Raw genomic sequence first — 15,242 nt, forward strand, 5'->3', positions numbered from 1 at the left:
TTAGACGAAAGACCAAAACAAACGAAAAAAAAAAAAGAATATAAAATAAAAAGAAGAAAAATAAAGGGAAAAGAAAAAAGAGACAGAGGAAGATACGAATTTGAAATCATTTTAAATAATTGCATCCATTATGATTTATTCGCTACATATGAGCGCTTCTAAGCTAATGTATAAAAATATAAATGAATTCTATATTTTATCTTATTAAGCAAACGAAAAGGCCCAAGAAGTAACGATTGCTTTAATATCGAAAATTTTGAATTTACGAAATTTCAGGGCTGCTCGGCTTGCAACTGCGACCTTGAGGGTTCATTTAACAGGACGTGCGACGCTTTCACCGGTCAGTGCGAGTGTAAAATTGGTGTCACGGGTCAGCGTTGCGACTCCTGTCTGCCTTATCAATTTGGATTTAATAGAGACGGTTGCAAACCCTGTGATTGTGATAAGATTGGCTCGCAAGACTTACAGTGTGATGCTAATGGCCAATGTCCGGTAAATACTTTTTTCTTTAAATATTTTTAATCGTCGCGAAGGAAATTTTCCTTTTCACTAATACACACTCTCGAGTAAAAAGCTTGAAAAATATAGTCGTCATTAGGCACAATATATGATGAATTACTTATTCATAAGTGGAAAGGGAAAATTTTGTTGCTCGTATATGGAGTGTAAAGATCAAACACTTTCACACTTTTTGCCTTCAGTGTCTTACGAACGTCGAGGGTAGGACGTGCAATCGCTGCAAAGAGAACAAGCACAATCGTCAATACGGCTGCATCGACTGTCCACCCTGCTACAATCTTGTTCAGGACGCCGTTAACGAGCATCGTGGAAGGTTAGCCGAGCTCGAGGATACCTTAAAGAAGATCAAAAGTAATCCCACAGTTATCAACGAGGCAGGATTTAAGCAAAAGCTCAAAGATGTGCAAGATAGAGTACGCGAACTTCTCGAACTCGCCAAGTCTGGATCTGGAAGTAAGTTGGTTTTCCATCATATTACTTACTCTACATTATATTAAATACGTATAACTCGAGAAACAAGTCTGTGGACAAAATTTATAATCTATAGAGATTTGTAGATGAAAATATGTGCTTCGAGTACGCAAAGCTCAATATAGCGCAATGATGTATCTTCTTAAATCGCTAATAATAAATGATAAAAGTTAAGTAAAATGTAACGAATACACTTATATTATATACGCGTATTTATATATGATTTTAAAGGGGTATAAGTTCGTTTGTTTTTTCTTTTTTTTTGGGAGGGGGGGGGGTATAGGTATAAAGAAGAATAGAACCAAAAAAAAATGTATTTATCGTATTTGCAGGTGAAAAAAAATCATTGGTAGAACAGCTTGACGAACTTCGTGATCAACTGACGGAAATTAATGAAACATTGCAAAACGTTGATCAAACGGCCATCGATGCCAAACGTACAACATCTCAAGGACGAATGAGCATTGACGAAGCGGAAAAAGTGCTAGATAAAATTCACGAGCAATTAACGGTAAGATCAATGAGAATACACGCCCGACTGATTGAAATACATTTCAATTTAAGTATTGTCTTAACGAAGAGATTCGAATATGTATGCGGGAAAATTAATGGAACGAACTGAGAAATAAACGAATAGGACCGTAGATGCATTTTATATTGATATATTAATGCTCATGATATTTATTCTCAAATTCCGTGTTTTCGTATTTATATCGCATTGATGATGTTATTTATTACGTCATCTACTACTGTTATCACAATTAACCATTGACAATGCGGTGAGTTTAGGAAGCCGAGGATTTCCTAGCAACCGATGGACAACGGGCCTTGGCCGAAGCTAAAAAACGAGCCGAACACGTTGGCCAACAGAATGAACAAATGACGGCCATCGCACAAGAAGCCAGATCCGTCGCAGATTCGTAAATATTTTTATCAATATCTTTCCCGATATTAATGATATCTCAAATATTCGTTAATAGCACGAATATAAAACTTTTTCTGCGCCGTTACTTTTCTGGTTGTTAATAATACGTTGAATCTGCAAATTAATTACAAAAACTTATTACCTTCGAATTTATCAATAAACAGTAGTAGTAACAGTAGTAGTAGTAATAACAAGAACAATAATAATAATAATAATAATAATAATAATAATGATAACAATAATGATGATAATAATGATGATAACAATGATGATAATAATGATGATAATAATGATGATAACAATGATGATAATAATGATGATAATAATGATGATAACAATGATGATAATAATGATGATAATAATGATGATAACAATGATGATAATAATGATGATAATAATGATGATAACAATGATGATAATAATGATGATAATAATGATGATAACAATGATGATAATAATGATGATAATAATGATGATAACAATGATGATAATAATGATGATAATAATGATGATAACAATGATGATAATAATGATGATAACGATAATAATAATAATAATGATAATTATAATAATAATAATAATGATAATTATAATAATGATGATGATAATAGTAATAAGATGAATGTAATGAATGGAATTCTCTGTAGCAATTAATTGTAATAATCTGGCATTTTTCATTAATTTAATATTAATAATTTTCTACGCAGAAACATCAAAGAAGCTAAGAGACTTCAAGTAGTAGCCGAACAAGCTAAAAATACATCTTTAGAAGCCTATAATCTCGCAAAGAAAGCTATCGCTAAATATACAAATATAAGGTAATATCCGTAGATTAATGTTCAAGCGTAATTGTCTATCATGTAACATGCACTTTCACCGTAACGAATGATTTTTTTTGTATTCTTAGCGACGAAATACGCTTCTTGGAAAATAAAGTAATTGCTTTGGAAGATCGTTTCGCCAATGTAAAGAAACTTACTGCTGCGGCTGTTACCAAGGCGGAAGCTGTATCTAAGGAAGCACTGAGTTTGCTGATACTTGGTATCTCCGTACCAACGGTCAACGTCACCGAATTGCAAAATCACGTGGACAATATCAATACGGAGGTATGATTACAATATAATTTTCAAAATACTAATATTCTCACATAATGTGACAGATTCTATGTAAATTTTGGAATATTTATAAGAAATCGATTAAATCTTAATCGCTCGTTACCTATTGCTATTCTATTCTCGGAGATTAATAATCCATACATGAATATGCCTAGTCGAATAAGCCTTCATTCTAAAATTCCTTTAGGCCGCCAAGATAAAAGAGCATGCCACAACTCTTTTGGAGGAAAATACGGAATTGATACGAGACATCGAGGATAAGGTGAGGAAGAGCGAGGAATTGCTGGAGAAAGCGGAAGACCAACAAACGATGACTGCTGAATTGCTTGCCGAGGTTGACAGCGCCAACAATATCGCGAAAAATGCCGTGAATCGTGGCAATCAAACGCTAAATGAGGCTCAAGACACTTTGAAAAAACTCAGTGGTAATTATACTCGCGGCGATATTCCTTTGCGCATTTTGAATAGTTAAATTTAAAGATAAATACGATAGTTGTCGTTAATCCTTCTTTTACTCGCGCGCTTTCCCGCATTTCTCTATAAAAGTAAATTAGCATTTCTTACTCATCTCGCTATTCTAAAATAAATTGTCTCACTCTCATTTCTCCGTTTCCTCGGTCTTAGTATTTGACGCGGAGGTACAAGAAGCACGCGCCAAGGCTCAAGAAGCTCTTCAGGACGTCGTGACGATCCTCGAGCTGGTTAAGAATGCGACGGCCAAGTCCAAAACCATCCACCTCGTGCTTGATAATTCGGAATTGAATGCTAATCGTGCCCAGGAGATTGCCCAGATCGCCCAGTTGAGTGCCAACAATGCCAGTAACATGGCTAATGAGATTCGACAGGAAGCCAACAAAACTAAGGCCGAGGTGATTAAACTCGGTAACGAGGCCGATAAGCTACATCTCCGGGTTAATACGACCGACTCGATGATCAGAGAGTACGAGGACCTCATCCAGCAAGATGTCGATGTTACGGGACAGGTTGGCTATTGTTATTAATTTTTTATATGTATTAATGTAGATTTTTACGACAATTCGTGACTTAATAATATACGGGAATGCTTGTTTGTTTTGGCAATTCGTGCAATTGTCTGTATTTGAATCAAAGCATTAGATTAGGTGACAGTTTGGCCTTTGTAAATCGACGTTTAAGGAAAGGCTCAAAGTAATTAATTGGCAAATTGTTTGGTTCGTAGGCGAAACGAAAAGTTGGTCAAATAAAATCAAATGTAACAGCAGCATCTCAGCAAGTCTCCAAAGCTCTTGAAGAAATTGCAGAGATCACTCGAGAACTCGACGCCCTACCGGAAATTAGTGAGTATCCTTTGAATGAATGATGGATCGTCCTTTTGAAATGACATAGTACGCGCATTTTAATGGGTGTAAAAATTGTGAAAAGTAAATTGTGAAAAAAAGTTAAAATATAATGTTTGTTGTACTATGAAAAGTTAAAGTTCTTTGTAATATGCGAGTTATTAATGCAATTAAATGCAATATTAATTAAATGCAATTAAAACTCATTTGTGCAATTTGGAGTATTATAATTTGTATTATTGAATTAACTGTCAATATATATATATATATATATATATATATATATATATATATAATTTTTTTTGCTTATTTTTGTATTTTCGAATCTACGCTTTCAAGATCCACCCCTCTTAAATAATAATATAGCAATCTCCACCCACTAGTCGCTACATTCACTAATCGTCTATTATTCCAATCAATGTATGCACAAGGTACTTTGAATATCAGATGCGCACAACAATAAAATGGCCATCAATGCCGCAAGCTCTTCGTATTAAATATTATAAACGTTTCTTTTTGCAGATAATGCGGACTTGGACCGACTGGAGGATCGACTGAGTAAGGCAGAGTCGGATATACGGGTGGCGGATCTCGATCAGCGTATCCGCAGCCTCACCGAGGCCAAAAACCTGCAGACTCAGTGGGTGAAAAATTACGAGGATGAGGTGAGTCGGCTACGTGCTGAGGTGGAAAACATCAACGACATGAGGAAGGTTCTGCCGAGCCAGTGCTACAAAAACGTGCGCCTCGAGCCGTAAAAGGGGCGCGCGCACCTGCCCCGCATCTCGCACTAGTTTTTAGTCTCTCCTGTGCCTCTTCACCTCGACCACGTGCCATTCGATACTTAAGCAATGATAGAGAAGAGAGGGCGGGGGTGGGGGTGTGTAATTAACTCCCGGATGTATGGGATGTTATATGTTGTGTGCAACGTACAGATGTGCTTTTGTATGCGAGAATGAGAATTCGCTTCTCTTCGTCGTATCCTCCCCTCCCCCCCCCCCCTTCACCCCCCCCACGTCCCCTCCCTTTTTCACTTTTTGTTGCAATTATGCTATTCGGGAAAAATACGAAAGCCTATTTTTCGACTTGATCCGACATTTTAAATATTGTATCGTAATTTAGTTTTAGGTGAAGATTTTCTTTCTTTTATTCTAATCACAGTCATTGCAAAATACGGGACTTTATCAATATTTAATCGAACACTTTTGCGGTTTACCGTTTTCAATATATATATATATATATATATATATATATATATATATATATATATATATAAAGAGAAAAGTGAAGGTAAATTGCGTGAGAGCAACGTGAAGGTAAATTGCTTGAGAGAAAATTATTTTCTACGGCAATTTTATATAACACATTGCTTACTACTGCCAGTTTCTTACGTTAAAAGTTGCTCATATTATTGTAAAGTTCAGCTATCCTTTACTTACTGTTACGAATTTCCTTTTAAGATTCAATTTGTCAAGTTATAATTGTTCATTTCTTTAATGCACTTTCATTTAAATTTAAATCAAATCACATGATTAATTATTTATTTTAAATATAAATAAAAACAAAAAAAAACTATCTTCAAAGAGAATATTGTAAATTTTGTTTAATTTTACTCTACGACTTTACGATTTAATTTTGAAGTTATTGAATCTTGAGATAGATGAAATTCGAGTCCATATTAATATATACCGAAGTTGCGAAAACGAGTTACAATAATGAAAAATATTAAATTTAAGAACATATTTAAGGAGCATGCACAGGACCTAGAAAGTATTTCATCCATAATTTAAATTACATCTTTCTCTTCTTAAATGATATACCGACAATTTAGATTATATTTAAATAAATATATATATATATGTTTTTTTTTTTTTTTTAAATTGAAAATATACTGTAGAATCGCATTAAATTAAAATTTATAGATTCATAACAAATTAAATACATCGTTTAGAATCGATATTTAAACATCTCGCGAAAATGTTAAACAGATAAAATAAATTAAAAATCCCCCAATTGTTCTTAATAATGCGAAGGAACATTAAATGTCAGAGTTATTAAAAGAAAAAAACGAATACACGAGAGTCGTCTGTGTTGTATAACATTTTAATACATCATTAAGTACCTATTGATTGTTTTAATTGTGTATATTATATTACCGATTGGATGATTGTTTTATTTAAATGTAAGTTAAAGAATCTTTTTTATGAACTTTCACTGCACAGCTTGCGTTGCGTAAATTTATTAAATGGTGCAACTATTTGCAATACTTTAAGTATCATACCAAAGATCTTCTTTATGTACAATTATGAGAAAAAAAAAGAAAAAAAAGGGCAAAGTTTTTGAGGTTTTTGAATTTTCACTGCATTTCCGTTGGACCAATTAGTTTACTTGAATTGTATACATGAATATAAATCCGATGAATAGTTTAAATTTCAAATTTATTATATGAATGCAAGTGTAAAATATTTCGATTATAAATTATGTGAACAAGTGTATTCGACAATGCACAGATTCAGTTAAAAATTTATAGATTAAAAGCTCCGTTTACTCAGTCTTTTATATGCATTTCAAGCATATCAACCTTTTTTTTAACATTTGTACTTTTATGAGATAATATAATACAGATATTTTATACTAGTTAGTTTAGTACAAAATGTAGAAGAAAACCATAATTTGAAGAATAAAATAATTTGACTAGAAACAAGCGACAAACATTTTTATTTAATGTTTTCCTCAATATCTCTTAGTTCAATAATGTATTACACTCTTTTAATCTTGCAATTATTATTTCCAAAATGTAAAGAAAATGACATAATTCAAAGAATCTTACTTATTTATAATAAACAAAAAATTATCCACATTAGTGTATACAATTTAAAAAGCGTTTGCAGCAAACATTGAATTTTCGATTGTTTATATTAAAAAAAAAAAAAAAAAACAAAAAAAAAAAACGAATAATATAATAAAATGTACAATTACAAGTTTTTATTCAAAATTTTAAAGTGCTGAAATACACCATATGTAGGCATGTATATAAGTACAATAAATAGTACATGTGTTTCTGTATATATTTGCTTAAAATTAAGTTATCATGAAGAAAAATCAGACCCATTTTGTATTGCACTTGTTGAAAATTGAATGTCAACCTTTCTCTTCAATAACGCGTACATAAAGTAACTAGAACTAATAATATAGCAGTCAATACTCCAATAGCTATCAATTTACTGCGATCTAAAACAAATACAAAAGTAAATATCACATGCACCACTCGTAAAACTAATCCTATGAAAAGTTTATCAATCAAGTCTAAATAAATAGCCATTTAACAAGATTTTCTATTTGAGGAAGTATTGCTTATGTGCTAGTACCTAGTAATCGACATATATGACTATAGAATAGAAAAACACTAGATGCAGTTTGATAATAAGTTTATTATTTTACAATCACAAGAACCAAAATCGTTCAATTACTAACGATTACATATATTAATACAATGAATGATGAAATAAACATATATATATATATATATATATATATATATCAATGAGATAATTATATATGAATACGACCAAAGGATGACGTAAAGGTATACTTTAATGAAATAGTTATATATTGATACAATGAAAAAATAAATAAATATACACACATATATATATATATATATATATATATATATCAATGAAATAAATGAATATAATAAAAAGATGAAATAAAAACATAATTAATATTGCAAAATGTTTAGGAAGCTTTAATTAAAGCTTAAATAATCATAAAGGATTAACAGTTGTTATATGTTTTTACAAAGAATTTTTTATTGAATAAACAATATTCCACATGTTCAATTTAATTGAAAATATTCTTATAACCTTATGTATTTATTACTTTTTTTTTTTAATTTGCTTTGGAATAATTTATTATTATCGGCAATTTTTTTAATATTCCTAAATTCATCTTTTTAAAATAAATACTTTTAATTTGTACAAATAATCTCTAGCGAGTTATTTTAAATCCATTATTGGCTTAATATTTCAAATTCTATTTAAGTAAGGTAAAGGTAGTTTTTTACCTCTGAACTACTGGAGTCATATCACTTAATAAATAATAATATATTTTATAATAATAAATAAAATAAAATATCAACATTTTTGAAGTACTTTATTATATGGAAATATTTTGAATTTCTGTATTTATATAAAACTTTAATATGTAAACTAATTTTTAACAAAGTTATAATTTCTAATATCATTAACCAAAACATATCTTATTAAATAATTTTAAAGTATCACACAATATAAAATTACGTACATATACATGAAAATAATAAGCTTTAATGAAGTTTATAATTAAGTTTAATGCTTTCTTGAACTTTCTTCGCATAATATAGTAAAATGAAGATTAGCATTTCAACATTTACAAAATAATATCTTTCTTAGTTTTTAATATTTTTATATTAACACTTAAATTAATATACCTAGATGTAACTTCATATTTTATTTCCTCTAACAACCATGTTTACATTAAATATTGTAAGTTTATAGATCTACAGTCCTTATAATCGTTAAACGCATACATAAACATTCCCTTTTGCAAGATCTTCACTCAATAAAACATGTTCCGTACTCTCAATTTGATAACAACAAATTTAGTTACCCATGAAATACAAAAAAAAATCAATCACAAAATACGCTAAAACTCTGAGTCTATGATCATATATACGTTATATTGAATTAATTATTCATTAATTTGAATGACAACTAATTCACTTTGTTGCACAATTTGTTGGAACGGTTTTTCTTCTCTGGATAACTTATTTCAATTTTTAGTTTTGGCATACATTGGACGATATTTGGCATAACAATGCTAAGAAATCTATATGTTTCTATATTAATGCTCTTCGTACTTAAGTTATTTGGTTATTATCAGGCAATACCTTTAACAATAAGTGTTTCGCCCACAAAATTAGTAAGTCTTAAAATTAGACTTATTGTTCTTGGTCTAAGTACATTTCACAAAAAAAATTCACCATTAAATATTATATTATTTGATAGTTAAGTTAATATGGTTTTATAAAGTTATAGATACTACTTTTTTCAGTTACAAAAAATATATAGCAAAACTCATTCAGTTTATAAATTCTTCAAAAGTTTTATTCTCAAAACTATTGATTTTACGCAAACGTAGTATTTTTCCTGAAATTTTTAATTCGTTATTTATCAAAGAAGTTATTAGTTAGTTTCAATAAGTAAATAATTTTAAGAATTTAAGGTCTGAATGATTTTTCTATAACACATTACTTTTAGTTCAAATTAAGTCTAATAGACCTCTCTGATAAAACAGTTAAGTGCTTCGGAAGTCTATACTTTAAAAAGCCCATTACACTTTATAACTTCTCTATGTTTAAATCTAAGGGTAAAATGATTTGTACATTTTCTACGTTAATGTCACTTTCTGATTAAGCCTCTAACTACACTTTGCCAGTTATTTGTCATTCTGAGTTCTGTTAGTCACATTATCGATATTTTTTCATAATTTCTTAGGAGTATTGACTTGACATACAACCTAATAATCTTAATTAACAATATTTATTTGTTCTTATAACATGAAATTCCTAATAGGCGAAACAAATTATGTTTGAAAAGAGAAGATTGGATATAATTAAATTAGGCATTAAAGTCATTCTTCAAATTTTTATTACAGTCTAGTAAATTAATTTACTAATTAATTTATCAATAATTTATCTTAATTATACATTAATCTAGATGCCCTATTATAAACGTAAAACATTATCTTACGCAAATGTTTTGTATGTTTATAAGTTGTATAATATAATATGTAAGTCTTCTAATTTAGTCTTATAAAAGAATTTTATTTTGATAAAAAAAATTGCCAATCAATTCAATGCAATTGAACTGTTTTGGTTCAATCGCATAAAATAAAATAGTTATGGACAGTTGAAGGTTTGAAATGTTTATTAGGAATTTCCTTGTACTCTTTAATATTATTAAAAAATAAAACTATCTGGAATAAAATTACCAAGATGTAAGGCCCATTTGCATCTTTTAGATGCTAATCTTTAGAGCATAAAAAACAGTTGGTTATAGTACTTGATAAGGATGAAAGGGAAGAAGGCTTTGGAGTATAATTAGAGGTATTAGATGTCGAAGTAGTGGGAGCAGGAACATAATTATTATAGTTACCATTACTCATATGGAGAACTTTAGCCATTTTTTTCATAGTAGCGTCTAATTTTGAATCGGTTTCTACTTCCATTTTATTACTAAAATCATCGAGCATTCTGAAATGTGACATAGGACATTATGTAAGGATGCGCATAAGATATTAGATAAAATCTATAATCATAGTCGATACTTACACTTGCTGCTCGTCGAATTCTGAATTTATTTGTTGCGAAACAGTCCTCAAAGAGCCAATATTATCACTCGTAACATCCAGATGCCCGTCGTGCTGTCTCATCATTGAACTCTGATTACAAATTGCATCGTTGAGGAATTGTCGATTGGGACTATCGATTTCATTCTCCAATTTGCTGTACTTTGTTGTTCCATGATTAATTGCTGGCACTCTCGTTGGACTGTTCTCTATTATTGGCTGTGCAAATAATATTGTTAATATGCAGCTAATTAATTGTTTATAATAAGAAATATTACTAAAAGTTGAATATTAGATAAATGTTAAAATTCTAAATATACAAATTTCCTTAAATAACCTTGTGATTGAAAATGTGTATTGTATATTTTGCCCGCAATTCTCTAAACTAAATCAAATTATCGTGCGTTTACATTTTACATTTGCAAGCGAATGAAATTATCAATAACGAATGTATTTCGCTGTATTTCTTCGTACGTCTCATGATTCTTTAATACGAATTAGCATTAGAGATTCATAAGCATTGATTGTACATTGATGCATAAGAATAGTATTTTTATTGTCATTTGCATGCACGTGATATGTGTGTCACGTTAAATGTAAGTTCCTACAAATGAGGAAAGTACATACTCTGTACACACTGTGCTTGGCAATCATTTATAGTTTTTAGTTTTTATGGCGTGGCCAATGATAATATTATTGGTGACGACGTAGTACACGAGATGTCGCTTTACCTATCCTTTTGAAATTAAATGTTAATGTAATTGAATCTTTAGGTGTGGCTAGTATGTCATGTAAGCATCAATGGCCAAAACAAGCTGAGGAAAGTCATCGTGAGAGGTAAGTTTAAGTGGCTTGATAAAAATTTTTCAGTTTTACGTGAATTGTTATGTTGTGATATTTTTAGAACGATCGCAGAAATCGGGAACACCATTTGAATCGAGATTATTGATCAATCAGCCATATTATTCTAACCTCAATCGGTGAAGATTAGTCATGAGCAAGTAGTTGCCGTAATTCAAGAAAAAAAAATATGCATGCTCGTTACGAAGTATGAGACTGAGGAATTTGTGGATACGAATGAGTATAAGCAAGTGAGCGTTATATATATATATATATATATATATATATATATATATAGAGAGAGAGAGAGAGAGAGAGAGAGAGAGAGGGAGAGAGACAGTATTAATTGAAGATTGAAATTCTCAATTATTCAAACTCAAAAGACAAATAATTTTCGAATCTCATTACAATGAATTTTGGTCTTCATTAATCATTTTTAATACAAAATGGCTTCGATCGATTGTAATAAATTATGTGCTGTGATTTTTGTAACGTACAATCTCTTGCTCGCCGTCAGTGCTTACGATTACGATTACTGCAGCTACCCATTGCTCGATCGAGCTGTGCTAAAAGCAACCACTTCTCTGTCGGAAAGGGGTCCGTCCAATGCCAGACTGTACGGGCCTAATGCTTGGACTGCCAGTAGCTCAGACTTTGGTCAATATCTAATTATCGACCTTGGTCAAACTATGAATATTACGGCTATCGCCACTCAGGGAAGGGCTCATTACAATGAATTTGTCATGGAGTATGGTATTAGTTATGGCACAAACGGCCTTGATTATGCTGATTTTAAAGAAACCGATGGCAACATCAAAATGTTCAAGGGCAATAAAGATGGGGATACCGTGAGAATGAATAAATTCGAAGTACCTATAATAGCCCAGTGGATTAGAATAAATCCAACGAGATGGCGCGACAGAATTTCCCTAAGGGTCGAACTTTATGGCTGCGATTATATTTCAAACATACTATCGTTTAATGGAACTTCCCTGGTGAGATGGGACTTGCTCAGAGATCCTTTAGAAACCGACAGACACTCGTTAAGATTCCGTTTTAAGACCAACAACGCGGATGGCGTTATTATGTACTCACGAGGCTCACAAGGGGATTTCTTAGCCTTACAAATACGCGACAATAGAATGCTGCTGAATATTGATCTTGGATCAGGAATCATGACCAGTTTATCAGTTGGCAGCTTATTGGACGACAACATGTGGCACGACGTCGTTTTCTCCAGAAATCGCAAGGACATAGCCTTCTCCGTGGACAGAGTCCTAATTAACGGTCGAGTTAAAGGCGAATTCTATAGACTGGATCTTAATAGAGCCTTTTACATTGGCGGTGTACCTAACAAGCAGGAGGGCCTCGTTGTCAATCAGAACTTCACCGGTTGTATAGAGAATTTATTTTTTAACCAGACCAACATGATCAAAGAGCTGAAAGAATTGGATACGAATGGCGAGAACTGGCGCTACCAAACCATCTATGCCACTTATAGCTGTCCCGAGCCACCCATAGCCACCGTCACCTTTCTCACCTCATCGTCCTATGCCAAACTTAAAGGTTACGAGGGCGTTTCCTCCATGAACATCTCGCTGTCCTTCAGGACATACGAAGACCAAGGCATAATAGTCTATCACGAGTTCACATCATCTGGATATGTGAAGATGCTCCTCGAAGACGGCAAACTCAAAATCGAAATAAAAACGAAAAATGAACTGAAGGCTCTGTTGGACAATTTCGATGAGAGTTTCAACGACGGCAAGTGGCACCAGGTCATCTTAACTATTTCGAAGAACAGTCTGATTTTAAATGTCGATGGACGGCCGATGAAGACGACACGGCAAATGGAGATACTGACGGGCTTTACGTATTACGTTGGCGGATTGCCAGGCAATCAACGCGGTTTCATTGGCTGCATGCGCGTCATACAGATTGACGGGAATTATAAGCTACCGACCGACTGGAAAGACGACGAGTTCTGCTGTAGGAACGAGATAGTCTTCGACGCTTGTCAAATGGTTGACCGTTGCAATCCGAATCCGTGCAAACATGCCGGTAATTGCATGCAAAATTCCGACGAGTTCTTCTGCGACTGCACGAACACCGGCTATTCGGGCGCCGTTTGCCATACGTCATTGAATCCCCTATCCTGCGAGGACTACCGCAAGTCGCCCAACACGATAAACCAGCACGCCGAGATTCGCATTGACGTGGACGGTAGTGGGCCCTTGAGGCCGTTCCCCGTTACCTGTGAATTCTTCGCGGACGGCCACGCGACGACGATATTGCGCCACAGTAACGAGAACACGACGCCCGTCGATGGCTTCGAGGAGCCTGGCAGTTTCATTCAAGACATACAATACGACGCGGACCTCGACCAGATCGAGGCTCTGATCAATCGCTCGCGCAGCTGCCGTCAACGTATCGGCTATTCCTGCAAGCACTCGCGGCTCTTCAACAGTCCCGTCGGTCAGGGCGAAAATTTCCAGCCGAACTCCTGGTGGGTCAGTCGGCACAATCAGAAGATGGACTACTGGGGCGGTGGCTTGCCGGGCTCGCGTAAATGCGAGTGCGGCATCCTCGGCAATTGCGCCAAGCCGGAGCGTTGGTGCAATTGTGACTCGGACCTCGAAGGTTGGCTAGAGGACTCGGGCGACCTCGTCGATAAGGACCATTTGCCGGTAAAGCAATTGCGTTTCGGTGACACGGGCACGGCCCTGGACGAGAAGGAGGGCAAGTACATGCTCGGGCCGCTGATCTGCGAGGGCGACGCGCTAGCGAGTAACGTCGTGACGTTCCGGATCGCGGACGCGACCATAAATTTGCCGACGTTCGACATGGGCCACAGCGGTGACATTTACTTTGAGTTCCGCACGACGGTCGACGACGCCGTTATAATGCACAGCCGAGGGCCAAGCGATTACATCAAGATCTCCATTAACGGCGGCAATCAAATTCATTTTCAATATCAGGCCGGGAGTGGGCCACTAGCCGTTAGCGTCCAGACTTCCACGAGATTGGCCGACAACAATTGGCACAGCGTCTCCGTCGAGAGAAATCGTAAGGAGGCTCGAATCGTCGTCGACGGGGCCTTCAAGAACGAGGTGCGCGAGCCCCCGGGGCCCGTTCGCGCCCTTCAGCTGACCTCGAGCCTCGTCGTGGGCGCAAGCGTCGATCTCCGCGACGGCTACGTCGGCTGCGTGAGGTCCCTACTGCTAAACGGCCAGCTGCAGGACTTGAGGGCGTTCGCGCGCCACGGACTCTACGGTATAAGCGAGGACTGCGTGGGCAGATGCGAGAGCAGCCCTTGCCTTAACAACGGCACCTGCCACGAGCGTTACGACGGCTACTGGTGCGACTGCCGTTGGACGGCGTTCAAGGGGCCGATTTGCGCGGACGAGATTGGCGTGAATTTGCGACAGAACTCGATGATTAGATACGACTTTGCGGGCAGCTGGCGATCGACCATTAGCGAGAAGATTCGCGTCGGCTTCACCACCACCAATCCCAAGGGCTTCTTGATGGGCCTCTCGTCCAACATATCCGGGGAATACATGACGATAATGGTGTCGAACAGCGGTCATCTGCGGATAGTTTTCGATTTTGGATTCGAGCGCCAAGAGGTCATATTCCCGGGCAAGCACTTCGGCCTCGGCCAAT

The 15,242-nt window shown here is 34.8% G+C and overlaps 3 protein-coding genes across 4 annotated transcripts in view; 2 read left to right on the forward strand and 1 right to left on the reverse strand.

The window, feature by feature from the left end:
* The window catches only part of LanB2 (laminin subunit gamma-1), a 28,463-nt gene extending 23,249 nt beyond the window's left edge, over nt 1-5,214 (forward strand). The window contains exons 15-24 of the mRNA XM_011496957.1: nt 277-492; nt 702-972; nt 1,323-1,501; nt 1,780-1,910; nt 2,623-2,733; nt 2,823-3,021; nt 3,218-3,455; nt 3,655-4,013; nt 4,229-4,346; nt 4,869-5,214. Of these exons, the coding sequence (XP_011495259.1) occupies nt 277-492; nt 702-972; nt 1,323-1,501; nt 1,780-1,910; nt 2,623-2,733; nt 2,823-3,021; nt 3,218-3,455; nt 3,655-4,013; nt 4,229-4,346; nt 4,869-5,104 (2,058 nt within the window). The 3' untranslated portion in view covers nt 5,105-5,214. The remainder of the gene's footprint in view (nt 1-276; nt 493-701; nt 973-1,322; nt 1,502-1,779; nt 1,911-2,622; nt 2,734-2,822; nt 3,022-3,217; nt 3,456-3,654; nt 4,014-4,228; nt 4,347-4,868) is intronic.
* Nucleotides 5,215-7,355: 2,141 nt separating this feature from the next.
* LOC105360153 (syntaxin-6) overlaps nt 7,356-15,242 on the reverse strand; it is a 21,366-nt gene continuing 13,479 nt past the window's right edge. Inside the window, exons 5-7 of one of the 2 annotated variants that reach the window (XM_011496961.1) lie at nt 10,720-10,955; nt 10,544-10,641; nt 7,356-7,577 (exon numbers count right to left, since the gene is read on the reverse strand). In XM_011496961.1, the coding sequence (XP_011495263.1) occupies nt 7,501-7,577; nt 10,544-10,641; nt 10,720-10,955 (411 nt within the window). In that variant the 3' untranslated portion in view covers nt 7,356-7,500. Of the gene's footprint in view, nt 7,578-10,085; nt 10,642-10,719; nt 10,956-15,242 lie in introns of those variants that run through there. The other variant, XM_011496960.1, reaches the window with a different exon arrangement.
* The window catches only part of Nrx-IV (neurexin-4), a 3,934-nt gene continuing 687 nt past the window's right edge, over nt 11,996-15,242 (forward strand). Inside the window, exon 1 of the mRNA XM_011496958.1 lies at nt 11,996-15,241. Coding sequence (XP_011495260.1) covers nt 12,023-15,241 — 3,219 coding nt within the window. The 5' untranslated portion in view covers nt 11,996-12,022. The remainder of the gene's footprint in view (nt 15,242) is intronic.

The sequence above is a fragment of the Ceratosolen solmsi genome, unplaced genomic scaffold, assembly GCF_000503995.2.
Source record: "Ceratosolen solmsi marchali unplaced genomic scaffold, CerSol_1.0 scaffold13, whole genome shotgun sequence".
Classification (NCBI taxonomy): domain Eukaryota; kingdom Metazoa; phylum Arthropoda; class Insecta; order Hymenoptera; family Agaonidae; genus Ceratosolen; species Ceratosolen solmsi.